This window comes from Solanum stenotomum, chromosome 12 (assembly GCF_019186545.1).
Source record: "Solanum stenotomum isolate F172 chromosome 12, ASM1918654v1, whole genome shotgun sequence".
NCBI classification, from domain to species: domain Eukaryota; kingdom Viridiplantae; phylum Streptophyta; class Magnoliopsida; order Solanales; family Solanaceae; genus Solanum; species Solanum stenotomum.
Genome location: NC_064293.1, coordinates 50,236,149 through 50,259,951, shown reverse-complemented (window position 1 = coordinate 50,259,951; position 23,803 = coordinate 50,236,149). Strand labels below are relative to the sequence as shown.

The following is a 23,803-nucleotide window of genomic DNA, read 5'->3' as shown; positions in this document are numbered from 1 at the left end:
AATTAAGTTCAAGCTTAATTATTAGTTCATAAAGACTACATTTTAATTATCAATATTTCTAACGTTCTCAATCTAATAAGTTCATAAATTCTACAATTGAAGATTTCTAAAGTTTTAAAATCCTACAATAATTCAAGATTTCTAAAGTTCACAACCTAAAGTTCTAATATCCTACAATAATTCAAGATTTTTCTAAAGTTCACAACCTAATAAAGTTCTGAAATCCAAAAATTCAAGATTTCTAAAGCTAACAACCTAATAAAGTTCTAAAATACAAAAATTGAAGTTCATATCTAATTTCTAAAATTAGTTATATATAAACTTCAAATCCAAGAATTTCTAAGTTCAAGAATTCAAGTAACCTAATTTCAACTTTCATATATTATCCAATATTTTTCTAACTTCAAAGTAATCTAACTTTCATGTACAATCTAATAATTTTCTAACTTCAACTTTCCAACTTACTAAATTGAAGAATTTCTAAGTTGTAAAATTCAACTAATCTAATTTCAACTTTCAAATACTATTCATCAATCCTCAACTCAATAATATTTACACAATTCACTTATCCTCAAATCACTTCAATTACTAATTCGAAAAAAACCTCATCAATAAATAGTCATGACATTCAAACATCCATCTTATACTCAAAACACATCAATTACTAACTTCTAACTTCAAATTAACACTTCACTAACTAACAATCAATCAAATTAAAAAAAATCTTAATTCACAAATTAAAAAATCCCAAATTCAAACCAGTCCTAAAATAAAAAATCTTTAATCCATTCACTAACTAAAAATCAATCATTCAAACTAACAATCAATAAAACACACTTTCAATAAACTAATTACAAAAAACTAACTAACAAAATCGAATATAACTCAAATTGAAAAGAAAAAAATTATTTTTATTAAAAAGCGAGTGACAGTGTGGCAAATTGTGTTGCTTTTTTGAGCGACAATGTTCGTCGCTTTTTTGTCCGTCGTTTTTTGCATATTTTTAGTAGTGTTGCAACTACACAAACCAATGGCCGAGGCAAGATTTTCATCTAGTGGGTTCAAAAAGATAAGTAAGCACACTAGTAGTATTCACAATAAGTGGGTTGGGACGGGTCAAATATAAACGGATCGAATTCGATATAAGCAACTAAATAAAATTCAACTCTCTCTCAAAACAAACAATAAAATCGAGGAAGTTTGTGTTTGACATAATATTAAAATGAGTATGAGAAAACGTATTTTTTTGAATTTTAATTATGTTCTTGTCTTCATCATTGTTGTGTATATACATTATTCAATTTTGAAACTAACTAAGGAATACTTTCAAATCCAATCTCACTGTAGACAATAAAATTTGCGTTGAGAAGATAATAATCAAGACTGAAAAATATCGCAACAATAGTATTTTTATTTATAAATTTTAAATGATTACACCTATTTATTTAATCTTACTTATAATTATATTATTCTTTAATCAACTATAAATTAAACGCTTGACTTAAAATGAGTTTGAGAGAGTATATTTTTTAAAAAATTTAAATTATGAAAACTTTAAAAAAGTTATAAATTTTACCTAATTTTATAAAAATAGAAAATAAATTTATTTATTTTTATTTATAAATTTTAAATTATTACACCTATTTATTTAATCTTACTTATAATTATATTATTATTTAATCAACTATAAATTAAACGCTCGACTTAAAATGAGTTTGAGAGAGTATTTTTTTTTAAATTTAAATTATGAAAACTTTAAAAAAGTTATAAATTTTACTTGATTTTATAAAAATAGTAAATAAATTTATTTTTCAATATATCCCAATAGATTTTCAAATAAACCGGATGTTTCATTTATTTACAAATAAAACTAAACATTGGCTGAAACAATAGAAAAAAACCTATAAGCGATATTCGAACTCGCGAAGTTGAAACTATGAAAAAAAATGTTGCCACCCAGATTTGTACTTGAGAAGCGACACTAACTTGTGAAATGTTGAACTCCCTTAACCACTGAGCCAAATCCTTTGCTTATGCTTGGGGAGGGGGGGGGGGGTCATTGTTAAGTGTGTATATATATATATAAATTAAAAAAATTGATCATATATATATATATAGTGTAATTTTTTCGATGAAGGGGATTCAGACTCCATGTAGCTCCGCCCCTGACACAAACTAATTGCAGAAAATGATGTGTGGTGTTTTTAAAAGCACTCAAGTCTCAACCTTGAATGTTTATCAACACTTCACAAAATTTGTAAAAAATAATCTCAACTTGAAAGAAATTATAGAAAAGAACGTAAGTTGTCCATCAAACGTAACTTTTAGCCTTGCCCATAAACACAAAACTTATGGTAAATTAATAAATTCACTGTTTTATAAGCAAAATGTTTGATACAAAAGTTTGGCGCATATTGTCAATCATGCATGACTAATAGCTTTTGCCTATAAATACATGCTTATAGATCAAATTTATTTATTTTCACAACTTATTACCAATTAACCAATAAAAGCTTTGCCTAGCAAAATTTTTGAAACAGGCTATATTATTTTTAAAAAATTGTTAAGAAGGTGAAAAAAATAATAAATAAAAAAAAACCACTTCCTTTTAGGCAATTAGTGAAGTTAACCCGATGGGCCGAGTTAGAAGTTGGGCTTAATGCATGATGCTATAGTAAAGAAACAAGTGGCCCATATTCTTCAGTCCAGTTTGGAGCAAGGCACGTCACTGGACCAATGATATTGGAACACGTGGTACCTCTCCGACGCAAAATGCTAAGAACCCCTTGCCTATGTAATATAGTGGTAAAGCCAGCTGAAAAGTCTTGGTCATATTTGAATCTGAATCTGTATCTGTGTTAAGCAAGCATGGCGGATTGTGCGAGGAAGTTCCTCCTAGCTACCGTATTAGCTCTATTATGTTTCTCATGGACAATCGCAGCCTCTGACGGGCCATTTATTGTCGCACACAAGAAGGCCGCTCTTACTCGACTCAAATCCGACATCGAACGGATTTCCATCTCCATCGACATCTACAACGAAGGATCTGCGTATGCTTTTCTTCCCCTTTCTTACTCAGATCTCAACTTCCTTGTTTTCACAAATGCCGATCTCTCGCCTTGATTGCCTAAATCTGTCATTCATTTCAATTAGTCCGAATTTGTTTCCTGTTTCCATAATAGGAAAAGGATTACCTAGATAATCTGCGGTAATTAGCATTAATTGTTTGAGGCATCTTTATCCTACCTGTATTTATGGAGTCGAAGCTAATAAATACAACTATACTTTGCTCAATTGGTAAGGAAATGAAAGTTATTCTAGTTTAATCTCAGTCTTCATTTTGTCCCATTTCCAAACAGGGGTGCGAATTCTCTTGATCTGATTGTTTTATTGGGTTAATAAATGTAATTATTTGAATTATCTTCTCTTTTTCCTCCACACTACCGTATAGGGGAAGTGCAATTACTAATCGTGTAATCAGATTTCTTTCTTATTGAAATCCCCATAAGTTTTTTTTATTGCTTTCACCTTCCTGAAGCTGAAGCATCCTTGGAAAAAGAGACAACAAATTGCAAAATGATCTTGACTGGAATCCCTTTTTGACTTCACCTCCAATTCTCAGTAATTTATCGTGAAACAAATAAATATTTTCAATCAAAAAAATCTTTATCTTCTTCTAAATGTGTTTATGCATATAAGTTTTGTAGACAATGTTTGTGAAGGACAAAATCATTTTAAAAGTCATCCTTGGGTGCTTTACAGACAATGAGTAGTCTATAATTTTTTGGTCTTATTGTTTTCTAATTTTTGAAAGACTAACTCCTGTGTCCTATTTTTCTGAGTTTAATATCAATGGAATCCTGTATTCAAACTCTCCAGCCAGCACCTGTTTCAGATAACACTATGTACCTTAGTCTTTCTCCACCAGATCAATCTGTCTGGATTTAGGTAGCAATGGATGATATTGCTGAATGTGATCGGAGAGAAAAGGACACTTTTTCCCTTGATTGGTAAGAGGGAAATAAGGAATTGCTAAGTAAAGGGATTTGGAAACCGTCCAAGTCAGCTGTTTGGATCCCTTGTGCTTAATGAGAGATTTCCTACAAGAAAATACAGTCACCTTGACTGAAATTTGGTTGTTAAGTCTTGGGGGTAAGATAGTAACCACTAGTGATATTTGGTGAAAATATTATTTTCCTTCTAAATAATAATGTGTTTCTCACTTTCTTTTCACGTCATCAGCAGTCTCTCTCTCAGTACATTTCAAAATGATTCAAACCTTGTGCTCGTTCCTGAACCATGTGTGGGATAGACTAATTCCTTGGCTTCAATGTGGTGAACAGTTAGGAATCTAAGAATCTCATTAGCTAATTAGAGAATGACTTTGCGAGATTCTTTTACCTTTTCTTGTGCAACTGACACACTCTAAATTGTTCTCGAACCTCTAGATTTCTGCCAGTTGCTCTATGCATTATCATTTACCGATGATGTGCCTTTGACATGAAAAAGCTCTTTTTGTTCAGGACGGCATACGATGTGAGTCTTTATGATGATAACTGGTCTCAAGATGTATTTGAAATTGTCGCTGGTAACACATCCATGTCATGGGAAAGGCTGGACGCGTGAGTCCTCTTAACACTGGTGGCATCTGACTATTTAATTTCTTTATCTTGTCTCTTTTTCATGCTGGTTTGTTTGTCTGATGTCAGTGGGGCTTCTCTCTCCCATTCCTTTGAGTTGGAAGCTAAGAAAAAAACAGTGTTTTATGGGGCACCAGCGGTCATAACATTCCGTATTCCCACTAAGGCTGCTCTACAGGTTTGACATTCTTGCTTATATGCTTCTACTTGGTATGCTTGATATGGATGGTGTTGATCAATAGTATTCTCGTTTTAGGAGGCATTCTCAACTCCGATCCTCCCTCTTGACATACTAGCTGATAGGCCTCCGGAGAAGAAGTTTGACTGGGTAAGCGCTCAAATACTAGTAGCTGCAGCTGCACGAACTACAGAACACATTTTTTGCTAATTGTAGTTGCTAAGAGATGAATTTCCTTTTTTTGCATGGACTGGCCAAACTCTTGGTGAATATTCACAGGCAAAGGTATGACATCTTCCTACAATAATATTTAGATTTGATAATGCTTACAGTTACATAAGATTACATACAAATACTGGAGAAGTAACCCGTTACTAGGTTATCAATCAATATCTGATTTAGGAAAAAACACATCTGAATTCAGAAAGAACGAGGGGTACAGGGATGGAAAATTCATCTTATAAACATCTCTTTGAGCGCACCCTCTAAGTTTGACATTTTAAGTTGAATCTAAAATTTCTGCATTTTACATGTCCCATGTGCTTGGTACTTAATGGAAATATTTGATAATTATGAGAATTCGGACCTCATTTTATCTCACCTTGTTTACAGAAATTGATGGCAAAATATGGTTCCTTGATTTCTGTGATCTCAATTGTGGTTCTATTTGTCTACCTGATTGCGAGCCCTTCAAAGTCCAATGCTGCAAAAAAGAAGCGCTGAATACAAATTAGCTGGCTTGCAACTTGGTCATTATTGAGACAAGAATGCTTGGAAACCTTCAGGCTTATTCTGTTTGTCCTTGTTAGTCAAACAGTTTATGTACCAGTTTTAACTTTTACACTTGTAACAACATCCAAGCAGGTAATTAGACTGAGATGTTAGTCTTGGGCAGATCTCTAAGCTAAGATTTTTACTTTTTATGAGAATTTTGTACTGGGTTCCTTGAATACCTAAGTTTTTTGTGGTTGGCTTGCTTCTTGAGCATCAACAATTTCATTTTCTTACACTTTGAATTGTGCGATTTCATTATTAAGAGGTGTGAAATATTTTTCTGGTCGGGTGATGGATAGATTAGAATTGTTTATCTGACAAAGATGGCCAGGTCTAAGTAAGGAAAGTTGTAATAATTTTAGGATGCTTGTTTGTAACCAGCACTTGGCCGTTGTGGACGGGTTTCTTTGGATATACAGAGTATTATGTGTTGGTGCTGATGGATGGGTAAGTTTACATCCGTAAAGCATAATTCCTGATTTTTAATGCCTTACTAATTGAGATGTAAACGCATTCTTGTCTTGCTCAACGGTTTCCAAGGAAAGAAAAAGTTTCCGTGTAAATCCAGACCGTAGAGGAGAGAAACATTGAATTACAAATGACAAAATTCCACTGTATTACGAACCTACCTATCTTTAATTTACAAGAATGGCCATTTTGTTTATAAGGCGATAGAGGGAACAGAATACTAGTCTAGTTAATTACTTGTATCAAGTTTGTTGCACCCATTCAACACAACTTTTTGCAGCATAGTCTATGGTTAGCGTATTAAAGGAATACTTGATCAGTTAAAAAGACCAGAGAGTCTGAGGCCTTTTGCATGACTTCATCAAGTGGCTGCTTAGTCTAACATCACATCTAATGTTCAATATGAAACAAACTAAATCGGGGCAATACTTTGACACAGTTATCAGTGCTGCATTAGTCCCACCTATACAACAATATATGATTTAAGCTAGCTTTTCGCTGATACCGCCCGCCTTCTTCACTAACACCAGAGGAACACTCTTAATTCCTGCAACTCTTTACAGTTATCAAAACATCCTTAAGTACCATATTCATAAATTACATAAATCTGTATTTCATTACAAACTTTCAAAGACATTTTTTTTTTATACAAATCTATTAGTCTAGTAGTAACTAATTATTTTCCAATAGAATCCTTTCGACTAATATATATATATATAGTCTTTTTCATAAAATTCAAAATAACGAATCTTTTTTAATAAAATATAAATTTAAGTATCAAAAGAATTACATATTCAAATGTTACTTTAAAATCATAATTTTATGTTACCAGTCCAAACACAAGCTAATTTGGTCATGGCGAGGCAATGTGTTGCGCCTTCAATCAAGAGTATTGCTTTCCAATACGCATTTTTAAAGGTAGAAATAATGTGACATGCAAATTTCATGAACCATCCATATGTTGGGTGTTCCTCTGTCTCTAATTACTTGTCCATTTTTTCTTTTTTAGCTGTCCTTAATAACTTGTCCATTTTGACAAATTTAAGAAAGGACAATTTTTTTTTTTACCTATTATACCGTCAATTAATTATTTTGAAAAAGGTAGAACTTGTTGAAAATCTTATGTTTTTAATTCATCAACTTCATAATTAATATGGGTAAAATGGTAAACTTACTATGTCAATAATTATTTTCTTAATAGGTGTGTTAATTCAAAAGTGAACAAGTAATTAGAGACAAATGGAGTACATAATAAGAATAATGGGAAATGAAAGGAAGATGAAAAGAGGAATTTTTAAGGTTATTATGCTTTAGTAAGAAAAAAAAAACAATTCTCCCTCATTGGTGGTGGAAAGAAAAGTTCAAGTGTTTAAATAGAAAAATACTTCTATTAATTGTTAAAAGGGTTGGAAAGAGAGACTCCCCTTGCGCCGCCGTCATCGTCGTTCGCTCAGCCTTGAAAAATGATCGAGAGATTATTTTTTGGACAAAATTTTAATTAATTAAATGGCTAAAACGTTATTAATTATTTAAATAATGAGCTGAAACCCGACTCACAAATTCATTATTCGTGTAGTTTACTGCCGTTGAGTGGCTCGCTGACACGATTGTTTTGGATATTAATACACTGGTGAATAGAATCGTTCTATCCTGAGAGAATATATTCCAATGGTGAATAGAATCGCTCTATCCTGAAAGGATATATTCCAATGGTGAATAAAATTATTCTATCCTGGGAGGATATATTCCAATTCAAACCTCGAATACTAGAGAAGAGTAATTTCTTTAAGAGAACACTGTACATTCAGTGGACTCGATTTTCTTTCCTTTCTGTTTCATACGATTGTTACAAATTATGGTATGTTTTACAGAAGTATTAGTTTTTGTTAATTGATTTTTGCTCTTCACTATGTGCTTTAAACTTTAAAATTTACTGTTCTTACAAAATTTTGTTATCACTAGTATTGATTTAAAATATTAATGGCATAACACCATCCACATTAATTAACAATTAACATGTGAATGAGCTAATAATGGCTCTATGATAAACAATTAACATGTGATTAAGTTGGCTGGCCAAAATGGGAGCTAGAATTTAATATTTATAAGTTCAAAATTCAATTTTTTTTTATTACGTTCTAAATTATGCTATAATAATTTGTGTATATTAGTAATGATTTTTTAAAGATAAATTCAGAATTTGATCCATGTCGGTACATATTGATATGGATATGGGTAGTCAATATTGTTTTGGTTTTATGATTGTTTATTTATGAACAAAAAGTAAAGGAGTATAAAAGTGAAAGGAAGATGAGTATCACAGCTTTCTTACCTACTGCAAAAGCTAAAGGCATTTTTATTTTTGTCCATGGCGGCTATTTCCACCGGCACTTACACGGCGGCCGGTGTTTCGCCGCTTCTCCAATATCGGAACTCATGCCTCCGCATCACCTCCGCCAGATTCAAAATTGCATCTGCAGCTGCAACTACTGGGAGATCAACTAACTCTATCGGCCAGCAACCGCCAACAGTACCGATGCCCAACAACTCCATTACTGACTCCACTGAGCTAGAGCAAACAACTACTTTGATTATGAAAGATTTCATGGAATGGAGCAAGGCTATGATTGCGTCCGGATCCGACGGTGGGCCACCACGCTGGTTTTCACCCTTGGACTGCGCTGCTCCTATGGAAGACTCCCCTCTATTGCTCTACTTACCAGGTGATTCATTGGAACAGCAACTTTACTCATTTTTTATATATCTTCAGTGAATGGACAATATAGCAGAAAAAACAATCTGTAAGATCCACACGCTAGACAGATAACCTTCTTTGTATCAGCGTTTATGAACTGTTCATACAGTGATCTAAATAGCTAATCTGTAAGTTAATTAAACTAGGTTTTATTTACTCGGAACATTGCAGGGATTGATGGTGTTGGACTTGGCCTTATAAAGCATCACAAAAGACTTGGGAGGTAAGCTTGTTAATTGAACTTTTCTGCACAATGTCGGAATTTAAAATATTTGATTTTTAGCAGTACTATTGTCTTTAAGATGTTTGTGTTGTACTAGACTAAAATATCTTGTTATCTTCTTCTTTTTTTGTTTTTTTGGGTGGTGCTTTCCATACGTGAAGGATCTTCAATATATGGTGTCTCCACACTCCAGTTACAGATCGAACATCATTCTCAGGTCTCTCCTTGCTCATCTCCCTGTTGTGTTCTTAGGAAAAATTGCTTGCCTGAATTTTAATAGATGGAAACCAAGCATCTGAATAAAAATATTTTAAAGAGTGGAAATGGTAGCAAGTGCTGTTGTCCCTAAATTTTGTCTTATTATATGTTTTCACATGGACATCCAGAAGTGATGATTTGAGGATATATTACTACTATTATCATATACTGAAGTCAAATTCTCTTTCTTAGTATTGCATAACAGGTACAAATCTTATGTAATTTGTGAAAAAGATCCTTTAGATTCAGCAAATCAGATAGTTATGAATCACCTAACAAATGGGACAAGAATGCCAACTGAGCAAGCTGTGCATTTGGAAAAGCCATGCAGTTACTATTTAAACATTAACATGAAATGTCTATGCCCTGATATCTAGTGCTTTTTGCTTTTTCGCCTCTCTTTGTAATGAGTAACTTAACTTGTGTCCACTTTTAAGTTTGAACAATGTTACTAGACAAACCTGTCCTGTTTCATCTCAAGCAGTTTTTCTTTCTGAACTTGTGTGTGTGCTCCTTTTATCTTTTGAAATGAAAGTAACAGTGGGATATACTTCCCCTTAACTCTCCTTCAGACCTGGTGTACCTGGTTGAAGCAACTGTTAGATCAGAGCATCACCATGCACCAAGACGTCCCATATATCTTCTTGGAGAATCTTTTGGGGGATGCCTTGCACTTGCTGTTGCTGCTCGTAATCCTCATATTGATCTTGCACTAATTTTGGCAAACCCAGGTTCAAAAGCATGTCATTATCATTTTACGAGATAAATTTATATTGCTTGAATCATTTTTCTTATTGCAAAGATGTGTCTCAGCCACGCGTCTACGTGAATCTCAGCTGGAAAATCTCATAACGTTGTCCGAAGTCATTCCTGAGCAACTCCATCCAAGCATGGTTAAACTGTTAAGTGTGACAACAGGTTATTGTACCTTCATCCTCTGATTTATGAGTATAATAGTTTAAGTAGATGGAATTTTGTCTTGCCAAACTAGCATTTTAATAACTGCTAACAACTATTAGCTGTATATTTTGGTAATATTTGTTTGAAGTTTCCAGAAACTAAGTTTGTTTTGAGTTTTTATAAAAACTGTTTGTTTGACTGATTTTTCCAGCAAAGGTTGACTTTTTAAAAATATTCTCATACTCATCTTTCTGAATTCTACCCAAAAGAGTTGCTTTTCCTGCATCTCCTTGATTACCATGCTAGATGAAATGTGAACTGTTTGGTTTGGTAGATGAATGATCCTAGCTTCAGGACTATTATTTCTTCTGAATCTTTTTATGAGAATCTTGTTGACTAGAATTGTAGGAGGAAACATGCTCTCCAGTCACTAATTAAGATGTTTACTTGCCTACCTACGTCAGTATATATAATCACACATGTCATACTTCACATTGTATCTTTCTCCAAAAGATGTGTGTATCTGTTGGGACAACACATACCTGTTCAAAGTGTGCAGCAACTTATTCTGGTCTTAATTTTTTCTAACTTGCACCACAAACTTTCACTCAACTTGAACAGTTTGACTGCTGGGCCAGAAAAATCAATTACTTGAAGAACTTAATCCCAATATTGAACAAATCATTCAGCTCTGTTTGCTGTATGCATAATTCTTTAAAAAGCAATAGATCTAGCAAAACACCTACCAAATGTCTTTGAAACTTCTTTTTTTTTTTTTTTGATAAAAGTAACAGTTAGTCTATATTTATCCACAGGTATACTACCTCAAAAGTGTAGTTCCCCTCCAAAAGTGTTGTAGTTACATAGGATCCTATACCTACCAAGTTACAGCCAGTCTATAGTTGTGCTGATTACTTCTGAGCTATCTAAGACTACTTGAAACTTCTCTTGATAAAGTATATGTATATGTTCACACTTGTTCTTTTAATGCTTGCATGAATAAATTTACATCTTTAGTTTTATTTATCATGTTTATTGGTTCTAAATCCCTCAATATTGGGCTGTGAAGTGCTCAAAATGGAGTGACATGAAGAGTGACGATTCATATAGCTGACCAACTTGCTTGGGATTGAGTTGTAGTTGTTGATCGGAACTAAATAACTTCAGTGGATACTTCTTGCTTAAATTGGTTTACTGAGTTCACTTTCTGGTTAACTTTTAGATGAAAATTTACAACTGATTGAATTACATTGATTAGGGGTTCCTGCAAGGGTGGCAGTGGCAATTCCTGGCAGCGGACACCCTTTGCAACAAGCAGTAGCAGAGTTATTTCGTGGTGATGTAGCATTTTCATCCTACTTATCTGTAAGGTCCAAAAGTCTTAAACTCATTAGGTTAAATTGTGAAAGTTATCCCTCTTAATCTTAAAGCTTGGTCACCCTAGAAAAGAATTGTTGCATTTGGACATTTTCACCAATTAATTATTTACGGTACCTTCTTAGTAGTGATAAGATTCCCTTTCGTTCACCATGTCTATCCATGTTGATATCTTCCTTTCCCACTCTAGCTTTGACACTTCAATAGTTTTGAAGACTTTAAATTTAGACAACCATTATTAGTTGATATTTTCAGTTGGAGTTTGTTCTTGTGGTCAGTTTGAGCAAGAAAATGATGATAAAGGTCACAGGTGCTGGCTGATGTTTTACCTGTAGAAACACTTATCTGGAGGCTGAAGATTCTCAAATCAGCCGCATCTTTTGTCAGTTCTCGCCTCCATGCTGTCACAGCTCAGACTTTGGTACTCTCGAGGTAATTTTTCAAAGTTCCAGTGTCATTGGTAAAATTTGATGAAATAGAGATTTTTAATTGCCTACGCCTTCCGCGGAGATAGTTGATTTTCTCTCTCTTTTCATCTTTACGAGAATATTATTAATGTAAACTAGAATTGTTGTGTTCTTTCTTATTCCGGACATTTTGAGCAATATCCAATTCAGGTTGGCTTTTGCAACTGCCACTATGTGGGACTAAGAATTATATTGCTATGCAGTGGAAAAGATCACTTGATACCCAACCCAGAGGAATCTGAGAAGCTTCGCAAGATGCTTCCAAACTGTGAGATCCGGAGATTTAATAACAGTGGGCATGCCCTTCTCCTGGTAGGCTCTTCTTCTTTTCCAAACCCTTTCAGACCCAATTCCTCTTTCCAATTTTCCACATATTACTTTTGCTCTATACCATATTCATAACTGCTTATGCAAATGGTAATAGTTCTTTGTTTAGAATAATTTTTGTGAACAAACAACAAACCAAAGCAGAGAATGTCTTGTTTAGACTATGCATCAATATAGATTGATTTTTTCAAGAACTCTGTGCCTGAAGTCCCGTTGAGGTTTATTAAATGACAAAAAAAGGAAAACAAGAAAAAGAAAGTGCCTTTTAGTTAAATGGAGAAAAGAACACGCCCCTTAGTGACTGAATAGGCTTGGGAGTAAGTGAAGTAGGAGATGGGACAAGGATCTGTTATGGGCATAGTGAGGTAAGATGATAGAACTTTCAGTTTGCTGGCAGTTGTGTGCTTTCTAGTTGCGTAGGCAAATGTAGGTCCTTGTTATTCATTTTATTTTTTGATTATTGGGATATTCACTGCACTCTTCCAACTTGGAATTATCCATGCATTTTGTATACAAGCTGAAGTTTATAGCTTTTGCTCTTATTTTCTATCATCTGCTGTAGTTTAGGATATCAGGTAAGCTACAGTCTTGATATAACATTTTTTTACTTACTTTTTATCTTTGACAAGATTGAATATAATAAGTGCAAGGGTTGCCTTCCAACAGAATTACTCTGTCAATATGATTCCATAACAAGTCACACAGTGGCATATTACATGCCTTACTTCCTACAGAAAGATTCAGTACCCATGGCAGTGTATACAATAGGTTACGTAGTCCTGCAATAGCCTACCTGTATGCTCTTAGTTCTGCATACGTAGAACTGGTTACTTCGTATTCCAACAAAGATATTACTCCAACTTTTAAAGCATTCATACCGAAACTTATGCAAAAACATCTTTTCTGGGGTATATGATAAGTTGAAGTTTTTATGCAGGAAGCAGACTTTAATTTGGTAACTGTCATAATGGGTGCCAATTTTTATCGACGTGGAAGACACCTTGATTTCGTTAGAGATTTTGTGCCACCAAGTACTTCTGAGTTTGACAGTGTGTATCAACCATACAGGTATTTTGTCCTGCTCTATGTTGGAACACACTGACTATTGAAGTGTGTGACCATCTCATCTAAAAGCTTAAGTTGTTAGAGAGAACACACTTTTATTACTTAATTATATTCTCAATACACCCACTCAAGTGAGGGCCTGATTCTTTTATCATGGGCCGAAGCACGTGGAGATTCATTTTTATTACGGGTGGTGGTAAAGATTTGATCCCAGGACTCTGTCTGCTCTGATATCATATTGAAGTGTGTGACCATCTCATCTCAAAGCTTAAACTGTTAGAGAGAACATACTCTTATTATTTAATTATATTCTCAAAACTAACCACTAACCAGTCGGTAGGGGATTGTAGAGACGCATAATTTGCTTCCTGGTCATTTACAGTGTGGTCTATGTTCATAGATATGGTATCTAGTTAAGGAGGTTCCATGCTGACAATGTATTTGTTGGCGGTCTTGCTTCTCTATAGAAGATGCTACCTTGGACTAAACTAGGGTTAAGCTAATCCGAAGCTCTTATTGGCATAGTGAATCAACTCTTCTGCATCTGCTATTTATGTGTACTTAGTTCATTTGATAAAAACACAAATACTGCCAAGTTTATTTGATCATTATTTCTTGTGTGACTGATTAAAACACAGGTGGATGGAAGTTGCCTTCAACCCTGTGATGATATCAACTCTTGAGAATGGGAATATTGTTCGGGGTCTGACTGGAATTCCTTCTGAAGGACCAGTCTTACTTGTTGGTTACCACATGATGCTTGGACTTGAACTAGTTCCTTTGGTGTCCCGTTTGTGGAATGAACATAAGATTGTCCTGCGAGGCATAGCACATCCATTGATGTTTAAGAGACTAAGAGAGGGAAAAATGCCTGTCTTATCAATGTATGATGATTACCGATTTATGGGTGCGGTTCCCGTGTCGGCAACTAACTTTTATAAACTTTTATCATCAAAATCCCATGTCTTGCTGTATCCTGGGGGCATGCGGGAAGCTCTTCATCGGAAGGTATTACCTAGTTAAAGCATCTTGCTAAGAAATGCTCTTCTCAAAATATTTCTGTATTTACTGACTTCAGTGCAGTCAAATTCTATATTTTGTTTATGAATCTAAGGGTTGCATTTCTTAGAAAGTTTGTGATTAACTTGTGTGATTTTTCTCTTCTCCACTTGAAACATAATGTCATGTGAAACATTAATGAGTTGATCACTAACCTTTTGTTTCCTTAAAACCTAAGGACAAATTTGTACTGCACCGTCCACCAGATCAATTGATTTTGTATCTTAGGGTCAATTTTAGTCTGATTAATGTCATATGTATGAGCAGTTTATCTTGTTCATAAAGATACACGTATGCATGATCTGAAGATATTTATTATGATAGGAAATTTAACAATGCAGTTTGAAAATTGAATCTCTCCTCTATTACAAGTATATGTGTACTAATTTACTTTGTATGTCCAGACCCATCACAAAATGTTGAAATAAATGGTCATTCTCATGTTAATGAAACAAAATTGAAATTTACAACCTGTTGATTTCTCAATATGCTTTGTATTTGTTGTCTGTGGATCCAAGGAAAGCTTGATACAAAGTCTAGATCTATATATGGCATAAGTTAAGTATTGAAATTTGAAATAAGTTGCTGAAAGATGTTTGCTTAAGTATGGGGAGATTGACTTGGAACAATATAGCAGAAATCCTTGCAGTTATAAATGTTGAATAAGGTTATTATTTAGCCAATGAGCAGAAGATAAAGGCATGCTGCTCTTCTAATAATTTGGTCTTCTATATTCAGGGGGAGGAGTACAAATTGTTCTGGCCAGAACAGTCTGAATTTGTCAGGATGGCAGCTAGATTTGGAGCAAAAATTATACCTTTTGGTACAGTGGGAGAAGATGATATTGGCCAGGTAGTTTCACGAGTTAACATATTTTGTATTTGAAAGTGTTTAATCAGACCATGCAACCAACATATATTCTGGTGGATCAGTTTCACCACAAAAGTTGAGTCTTTTTTTTTTTTTTTTGGAATGCATAAATACATTAATAAATATAAAAACAATTGCTTAAAGGAATGTTGAATACTTGTGAAAACAAGATGGAAATCATTGTTTTACCTGAATGGATCGGGTGTGATGGGACGGAACAGCTTGTGGCTTCAGTTCGATAACAGTGTTTTAATAGTTGAACTGAATCATTTTGTTTTTTTTAAGTGCTGAGGTTATCCAATTCAGATGGTTTGAAAGGGGGATTTTTTTTTTTCAATTGGATATATTAAAACTTGTCTACTAAGTACTAACTAACAAAAGTAGATTCTGATAAAGAAATCCTGCAAGCAGAAAATTTAGCCATTATTTGGCTGGTGATATTTTGCCGATTATAAAAAGAGTTTCATCTACTAATACGTCCCCCCCAAACCCCTCAATTTGGAGCATGGAGAAAATGCTCTTTAATTTTGCTTTCATGTTGACTACCCAAAGCTCTTTCCTTAAGAAACAATTAAACAATAATGCACCAGCTGTTATTCTAAACCTGCTGTGATTAACATTGAGATAGATTTCCTTATTGGAAATAGCAACTTTTGTATCACAAATTCATCCTCTTGTTCACTCATCAATCTTTCAATCAGATGCTCCTTGATTATGATGACATGATGAAGGTTCCGTATCTCAAGGCTCTCATAGAGGAGTTAACTGGTGAGGTGGAGAAGTTAAGGTATTGAGTTTGTTCTTTCCTTAGTTTATCTGACTTAGAGTGTGTTTTGGTATGGCGTGGAAGTTATATTTCACTGTAAAGATTTTCCTGTAAAATGTTTTCCAGTGTTTGGTCGGCAAATGGGAAATGTTTTATTTTCCAGAAAATAATATATAAGAGATTAATAATATTTTTAGCTAATAGAAGAGTGGTTTGATGAATTTTTGAGAACTAAGAGTAATAATAATAATAATGTGTGTGTTAGTTGAACAGAATGATTTATGACATAAGGAGGACTACTTATTTTTTACATTAGCAGTCAGACCAAAATAGGAGTTGATTCTACTAGTCTCTTATTTCCAGTTACTTTTTTTTTTTCCCTATTTATTTTGGTTCACTTTGCAAACCATTTAGTTGAGTGAGAGTTAAATTGACAGAAGAATGCTGTCTTGTATGTGAACACAGATATGACACTGAAGGAGAGGTTTCAAACCAAGATGTACATCTTCCAATAATTCTTCCAAAAGTTCCTGGCCGTTTTTACTTCTACTTTGGCAAGCCAATTGAAACAGCAGGTAATTCGTGCAGTATTTATATGCTGCTTTTGATGAGCTTTTAATTAATTAGTTGTTGTTTGCACTTTGCAGGTAGGAAGGAGGAACTTAAAAGCAGGGAGAAAGCACATGAATTATACTTGGAAGTGAAGTCTGAGGTTGAGAGATGCATTGATTACCTGAAGGAGAAAAGAGAGAATGATTCGTATAGGAATATAATGGCCCGCCTGCCTTACCAGGCTAGCCATGGCTTTGATTCTGAAGTTCCCACCTTTGATCTATAGTACTTATTGTATTCTTTTCTTATATATATATATGTGCGCGCACACCTTCCTTGTTTAAAAGAAGAAGAAAAATACTTAATACTATACAAAGTGAGTATCATTTTGCAGCGAGTTGATCAATCTTTACATTAGTATAGCGCACTTAAGTCACTATTAGTCATAAGGTAAAGGCTGATGTTTGACGTAGGCCAACTACTTTAATAATGCCCAAAAACACTTGTTGGGCGTAATACCATCACCTTAATAAGTAGAGATAAATGGAAAAAGAGCGACCAAAATTGATTAAGCAAAAGACGTTTAGGTAGAAGTGGTCCCGTCCCAAGTATAGTAAGGTAATTATGAAATGGGTCTAATGTCAATATAATGTTACATGTGCCATGAAGAATGAAACTGGTAGTACGTACATACTGATACTATATATATGGGATGGGATGGGATGGGATGTGGTTAACAACATAATGTGATTTTCCGATTGTGTTGCAGAGTATTTCCCAAGTAGTAGTAGTAGTGCAATCAGAAGAATGAACAAGTTAGGAATGGTTTTGATTTTGTTGTTAGAAGGGGGTGGGGTTGGTTTTGAAGCTCAACAGAATGGTTACTTTGTTTGGGCTAGAGGACAGAGGAGAGGAGAGGAGAGGAGAATAAATATCCCAGTGCATGCAGAGAATGAATGAATTAAGAGGTAGGTACTTTGATCATGCATTAATTTAATTAATAAAGACACCTGGTTACTTACTTATTTTACTCACTTCACTGCTCCATAATTGAAAGCATAACTAGTTACTATCACTTTCGCATTAATTACTCTGCTGCTAACAATAACAAACATCCCTTCCCTTCCCTTCTCAACCATGCATGCATGCATGCATGCAACTATAAATAACTATATATATTCTCCACAACTCTTTATCACATTTCTTCATATAGCAAGCTAGCTATGTATACTCTTTTCTAACCAATTATAAAATTCAATTTAATAAGTGGGAGCCACCAATAATCTGCTTTTAATTCCCCCCCTGAGCAGTTGATTAGAAATTTCAAAATGGAGTAATTAAGAGAATAGAGGAGACATGATGAGTTAATTAGCTAGGTAAACAGGACTAATTAAACAGGGAATGATAGTAGTACATGGATTAATTAAGGTAAGACTGTAGCTAGCTAGTAATATAATGGTGCGACGACTAATACATTCAGATCTGACGCATGCAGTAAGTCCTTCACTTGCTCGCTATTCTAAAGAAGAAGAAGAAGAAGAAAAATCAATTCCTCTTACAAACGAAGGGTAAGGTCGAGATTCAGCTGGTGTTCATCAACGGGGGGAGTTGAGAGAGTAGGAGCATCACCAGTAGTAGTAAAATATCCATGATTCGGTGGAGGATAGAAACCGGATGAGGAGGAACAGAAAGGGTTAAAGTTATTGTTTGAAGGAGGGGCTTGGAGCTGGCAGCAGTAATTACTCATATTGTAGGGGTAATTACCATTGATGATGTTCTGTTGTTGAGGCATATCCTGATCATTGTTGTTGTTGTTGTTTTGAAGAAAATGGAATCGGAGCATATTATTATTGTTATTGTTAGGGTTAGGATGAGAGTCGGTAGGGGTGGTGGAGAACATATTCCGGCGAGAAGCGGCTCTTTCTCGTTTGTGAGCATTCTGGTGTCCCCCAAGTGCTTGAGAAGTGCAGAACTTCCTAGAACAATAGAGACAAGAGAACATTCTAGACGAAGATGGAACTTTTGGTTTAGCTGCAGGGATCATGGGTGGTTGATGATCTTCAAGATTAATATCTGGGGCGACGGAGTTAGACTGGCTCCAGAAATCATAAACTAGGTGGGTGTGGGTGTGGTCCGCCATTAATGACTTAATTTTCTGAGGAGGAAATTAAAGCAAGGAATGTATGTATGTATGTATATATAGGAGAGGAGAGGAGAGGAGAGAGTACTGATCAGTAGTGGGGAATATAATGGGACAGATTATGGCAGAACAGAAGAGAGAGAGAGAGAGAGTTAATTTGTTTGTATCTATCTATCTATGCATTCAGCTCCACCCCCGTTGTTAGTACACAGTTGTTAAAGTGTACCATTTTTACTATTTTCTCATCATTTCCAATATCCCTGCATGCTATAATAAGTAACTACACAAATATTAATCATAAAATTCATAGAAGTTTAAAAAAAAACTTTAGAACTTCTATGTTTGAATTCACGATCAATTTAGAAGTTTGAATCTTGAAATTTTAACTATGTCACATAAAAGGTATAAAATCCCTTGTCATTTAATATTTACTCATCTCCTCATATTGAGGTGTTTGTAGTTTTAATTAAGAACAATTATATATAAGGGTAAATTGTAAAATGAAAAATAATTATTTTGAAAAAGCAAGAGAGATAATTTGATGGTGTAAGAGGAATATATAGGAGTAGGAGTGGTGAGTAATTAAGAGTGATTAGATATAGGGATGGGTGTGTTAGAAGTTAAAATGGTATGGGTGAGTACGTGAGAGTGGTTTAACTTTAAGCAGATTGATATGTTTGTTTAAGGAAAGGGAAAAAAGTGATTGACAAGTTGATGTGAAGAAATTGATTTGTGTTGGTTGGTTCAGCCAATTCTGACAGAGAAACAAACATTAAAAGGAGAAGGCAAGTCTCATTAAAAATGCCTATTTCCCAGAGGCAGATGGTGGTGGAGATTAACACCTATATATGTACTACTCTTTCTTTTATTTATATTTATATATATGCCTAGACATTCTATGATGAAAAAGAGAATCTAGGAATTGTGATGTATTAATTAATCATATATAAAAAAAATGATTTAATCTGTAGAAAAAGGACAGACAGCAGGGTAAGTGGAGAGGAATTAGTTTGTTAGACACGTGTCTGTCTCACTAAGTAAGTAGCAGTGAGTAGAATCACAATAACCTGAGCTGAGCTGATCCCCCTATCCTATCTATCATCACCCAAAACTCTCTCTCACTTTAACAAGACATCTCAATGTGACATAAATCTACATTACAACTTTTTTGATAAATAAACAAAACTTATTATCCCTACTCCTACCCTCTTCCTTTTTATGGAACATACCCATAATTATGGAATGGAGTAGGCATGTTTAACATTAAGAATGACAAAAAAAAAAGAAACAATTATCCTAGTTGAAAATTTTACTACTTCCGAGTCTGAGTCTGACACTTTCTTTTGATTATTGAGAAAAATTAATTGTCTCTACAGGTATGGTTGCTGTATACAAGTAAGTTCCTGCATACAGACAGATGAACAACCATACAGACAGTAGCCGAGGTAATTTTGATTCTCCCTAGTGTTAGACTCACATTCTTCATCCACTCCCTTTTATAATGTTAACAAAACACACATCAATATATATATGAAACATCTTCCATTAATAACCCATTAAAACAGCCTTGCACTGCTATTCAAGCCAAAAGTAAAAACACAGATCCACCCATTTCTTAAATGGATGCCTTTATACTCTTCCTAAGATTACCACACTGGCCGCATCCTGATCAACCAATAAAACCAAAAGGGTAACCACTAACGAAGCTATATACGTCTAGCAATCACCTGGCAAATATCAGCCTGCACGTTGCACAACTTCAGGAATCATGCCACTTTTATGGATTTCACAGATAAGTCGCAACTCGAGGAGAAGTCACCAAGAAACACGTACAAGGATCAAAAAGCTCCAGGATCATCAAAGAACTAGTACTGATATCAAGTAAAGGAAAGGAAACAAATCTGCTGCTAGTCGTATAAGAATCTCCCAATGACCTTTCCTCATAGAAAAGTACATCTAGAAGGATGTAGATACATTCATATTGGCAGTTTACATTTCACTTTAGGAGCATACAAATTTCTGCATAAATTTCTCCAAAGCACTTCTGAAATCATGGGTTTAAAGTTTGATATTTGTTGAAAGGTTACTAGAATTTCACATATATTTGTACTCTGTTAAAATTATTGGGAACCCATCCATCTCTGTCTGATTGCATGATATACCTGTAAGATTTAGAGGATGGAGTTTCTGGGTAGCTCGATGTTTAAGTGAACAGAGATTAGGTGGTTGTAACTTGGTTTGCAGATTAACAATTAGAAGAAAGCTTTATCCGACCACAGTAAGATATATATATATATATATATGTGCACAGAAGTGCAACATTTACAATACTCACAATATCCACGCCAATTAAGAATTACTCTCACAATACCAGAAGTCATACAACTGCAAGAGCATCAAGTATTGCCATCATTCGCCAACTTCAGCTCAGCACTTATGGCTCCAAACAATAAATGTTGATTCTGCAAATAATAATTTGAATAACTTCAAAAACTTTCATTAGATCTTTTCTGATAAAGAACCACCGCATTTGTTGTATATCTAGGACTTCTTTTGTAAGTCAATTGTACATCTAAGACTTGCTCAATATGATTACTTTGGTCAACAATATACTTTTTCTAATTCATTCTCAAGTCACCTGCATTTGGTTAACTGGAAGTAATGCTGATTTTTCTCTGTTTCCCCTGAAAAAAAGACATCCCGACTTCATAAAAAATACGTCCTAGGAACTTCCTTCACGATTCAGCATATCAATCTCTGTTATGTATCTTTTTTCCACATTTAGATTCGAGATACCACAATGTTAGATGCAGCTAATGTGTCTTGGTAGAAATTGAAAATATGCAATGAATGAAAGGATCATGTGACTTGATTGCCTTGAGTTTCCATCATCTAAAGACTAAAAGAGCAAACCTAGGAAGACCTCCGGGATAATGTTAGCTTTTCTAAATGGATAATGGCAAATAGATTCAAAGTCCAGTTAATTAGAAGGATGAGATTAAAAGAAAATCACCAAACACCCATGTGAACAATACTAATCAGAACTAACCAAAACAATTGGTATTGGTGGTAAATGAAACTAAAATGGCCTGGCAGCTTCTTCCATCAACTTCTTTGCTCTCATCAATCTCTCTACCTCCTTCAGAGTCTAAAATCACAATAATATAGAACACTTACATGGTCAATTACCAAATAAAATAATATATATCCTCACACTTGTAAAGAATTTTCTTTTACCTCCAAAACCATATCTTCTGTGGTCACTGCATCCAATGTATCATAGCCTAACCGAGAAGCAATATCTGCAAAGAATAAATAAGCTGTTAAAATACAACAAAAGGATATGTTAGTGCTAATGAGTATGAAGCAAATATAAATTACTCTGTAGTGCAATAGTTGTATCAGCTGTAGCATATCCATTACGGCTATCTTCATAAATAGCAGTTAATTGAGTCAACACCTGTTACCATGGTAAGCTAAAAATCAGCATAATAGCCCAACGGGCTGAAGAAATCCACAAACAAGAGGCGTTCATTAAGCTAGAAAAGGATGATTAACATTAAATATGAGCAAAATATCAATGTTTTGTCTAGCTTTTTAGGTGGAGACCTCGGAATATGATCCATTTATTGTTTCAGCAGCAGGAAGTTGAAAATTCTCCAGCACAATCTGCTTGGCTACCATATCCAAAGGGACATCAATCCATATTGATATGCCGTGTCTCATAAGCGCCCTGTAAAAGTCAAGTTCTGATCAAGAACAAGTCTTGTTTACTCTTGGGGGACAATAATTAACAGCATTCATACAGATTAGCTGCGCACTGAACTGCACCATTCCCAGCACAAACAACAAGGCGACCCATGGATGACAACTGCTTCAGTACCTCCGTCTGCAGTTGCAAAATTGGTTTTGGTGATAAATCTCAACATAGAGAAGCAGTAAAAGACAGCATATGGACATTAGGAAGCCACCTCCGAATCTCGAAATCCCTTCAAGTCTGTCTTGATAAACGACCTGACAGCATCCTTTCCTCCCAAAGCTTCTTCAACAACACTATCACTGCAATAGATTAAGGTAATAAGATGAGTTAATGGAGATGTTAGTTTAGGGTTTTTGGAGAAAACGTGCAACTTACGACCTGTCAAAATAATAATAGCGCAGTGCCTCTGCAAGAAGTTGAGCTGAGTTAGATTTGATGGAGCTGTTTATTCCTTTCAATTAAAAGCAACATAATTAGTGAGGAGAGACGACAAGCGATATTCTAACCATGAAGAATGTATAATAAATTCGTGGATTTTCATAGAGAATGAAGGGAGAAAAGTTATGCCCACCAACAAGGAATAAACAAGTTCCTTTCAAGTCTGGGGATATCTCTGCTGCTTTCCTCTGAATCACAAGTCAGTTAAAAAAAAAAAAGAGTTTGACGTAAACAGAAGCATCCATCCAATGCTCAGTCTTACCTTGAGGGTTAACGAAAGATCAAATTGAGTGATGGAATCTGAAAATGGGAAATCGTAGGTTAATTATGAAATTTCGGAATAATGGTGTGTGAGAGACAGACTCACCATGGTTATTGTTGGCAAGTGCTCTGGGCTTGAGATGATGGCAAATAGTAGTAGGTCGGGAATGGCCGACCAATGGCCGTAACTGCTGAGCCAATTGGACCACCTTCATTTTCCTTCCCACTTCTTCTTCCCCTTATCAGCTAACTAGTCTTAAATATATACCCTTTTCTTTTTTCTGTACGTATAGTAGACTAGTTTGTATTAATCCAAGTTCTTTTTCTGTATGTAGTATAGTAGACTAGTTTGTATTAATCCAAGTTCAATTGTTTTTGATGGGCAAAATAGATTTTTTTGCTGACCAAATATTAGTTCATTTCACATTCCTCAAAAAGTTAGTACTAACTCTTATCTTCAAAACAAATAAATAAATAAACTTCTTTATTTACCATTGCAACTTCTTTCACAACTGTGTTGTCACA

The 23,803-nt window shown here is 34.6% G+C and overlaps 4 protein-coding genes across 5 annotated transcripts; 2 read left to right on the top strand and 2 right to left on the bottom strand.

The window, feature by feature from the left end:
* The first annotated feature begins 2,806 nt into the window (after positions 1–2,806).
* On the top strand, positions 2,807–5,781 carry LOC125847851 (uncharacterized). The gene is made up of 5 exons (XM_049527564.1): positions 2,807–3,050; positions 4,524–4,622; positions 4,710–4,818; positions 4,897–4,968; positions 5,098–5,781. The coding sequence occupies exons 1-5, from the start codon at positions 2,869–2,871 to the stop codon at positions 5,107–5,109; spliced, it is 474 nt and encodes a 157-aa protein (XP_049383521.1). The 5' UTR covers positions 2,807–2,868; the 3' UTR covers positions 5,110–5,781.
* Positions 5,782–8,380: 2,599 nt separating this feature from the next.
* Positions 8,381–17,059, top strand: LOC125847838 (phytyl ester synthase 2, chloroplastic-like). Its single transcript, XM_049527546.1, has 14 exons — positions 8,381–8,783; positions 8,987–9,038; positions 9,200–9,255; positions 9,869–10,027; positions 10,110–10,214; positions 11,455–11,561; positions 11,884–12,005; positions 12,244–12,352; positions 13,305–13,435; positions 14,071–14,440; positions 15,230–15,343; positions 16,063–16,148; positions 16,593–16,702; positions 16,775–17,059. Exons 1-14 carry the CDS (start codon positions 8,429–8,431, stop codon positions 16,963–16,965), a joined length of 2,067 nt encoding a protein of 688 aa, XP_049383503.1. The 5' UTR covers positions 8,381–8,428; the 3' UTR covers positions 16,966–17,059.
* Positions 17,060–18,234: 1,175 nt separating this feature from the next.
* On the bottom strand, positions 18,235–18,819 carry LOC125847522 (zinc finger protein KNUCKLES). Its single transcript, XM_049527123.1, has one exon. It carries the CDS (start codon positions 18,817–18,819, stop codon positions 18,235–18,237), a length of 585 nt encoding a protein of 194 aa, XP_049383080.1.
* Positions 18,820–21,162: 2,343 nt separating this feature from the next.
* On the bottom strand, positions 21,163–23,534 carry LOC125847848 (probable inactive shikimate kinase like 1, chloroplastic). 2 transcript variants are annotated; one of them, XM_049527558.1, is made up of 11 exons: positions 23,385–23,534; positions 23,280–23,317; positions 23,151–23,205; positions 22,958–23,030; positions 22,791–22,878; positions 22,626–22,708; positions 22,429–22,552; positions 22,201–22,279; positions 22,057–22,121; positions 21,869–21,967; positions 21,163–21,281 (listed from the first exon to the last, which is right to left on the bottom strand). In XM_049527558.1, the coding sequence occupies exons 1-10, from the start codon at positions 23,491–23,493 to the stop codon at positions 21,899–21,901; spliced, it is 783 nt and encodes a 260-aa protein (XP_049383515.1). In that variant the 5' UTR covers positions 23,494–23,534; the 3' UTR covers positions 21,163–21,281; positions 21,869–21,898. The 2 variants fall into 2 exon arrangements, with proteins under 2 accessions (XP_049383515.1, XP_049383516.1); XM_049527559.1 differs by having other exon boundaries at positions 22,958–22,985.
* Positions 23,535–23,803: the final 269 nt, after the last annotated feature.

Excerpts from the sequence above, each read along its gene's own strand:
- LOC125847848 (XM_049527558.1), bottom strand. The coding sequence starts at position 23,493 with ATGAAGGTGGTCCAATTGGCTCAGCAGTTACGGCCATTGGTCGGCCAT. Across the intron at positions 22,553-22,625 it reads GTTCAGTGCGCAGCTAATCT|GGCGCTTATGAGACACGGCA; the intron begins GTATGAATGCTG and ends TGACTTTTACAG. Across the intron at positions 22,280-22,428 it reads TAAATGGATCATATTCCGAG|GTGTTGACTCAATTAACTGC; the intron begins GTCTCCACCTAA and ends CCATGGTAACAG.
- LOC125847851 (XM_049527564.1), top strand. The coding sequence starts at position 2,869 with ATGGCGGATTGTGCGAGGAAGTTCCTCCTAGCTACCGTATTAGCTCTA. Across the intron at positions 3,051-4,523 it reads ATCTACAACGAAGGATCTGC|GACGGCATACGATGTGAGTC; the intron begins GTATGCTTTTCT and ends CTTTTTGTTCAG. Across the intron at positions 4,819-4,896 it reads CCACTAAGGCTGCTCTACAG|GAGGCATTCTCAACTCCGAT; the intron begins GTTTGACATTCT and ends TTCTCGTTTTAG.
- LOC125847522 (XM_049527123.1), bottom strand. The coding sequence starts at position 18,819 with ATGGCGGACCACACCCACACCCACCTAGTTTATGATTTCTGGAGCCAG.
- LOC125847838 (XM_049527546.1), top strand. The coding sequence starts at position 8,429 with ATGGCGGCTATTTCCACCGGCACTTACACGGCGGCCGGTGTTTCGCCG. Across the intron at positions 8,784-8,986 it reads TCTATTGCTCTACTTACCAG|GGATTGATGGTGTTGGACTT; the intron begins GTGATTCATTGG and ends GGAACATTGCAG. Across the intron at positions 10,215-11,454 it reads ACTGTTAAGTGTGACAACAG|GGGTTCCTGCAAGGGTGGCA; the intron begins GTTATTGTACCT and ends TACATTGATTAG.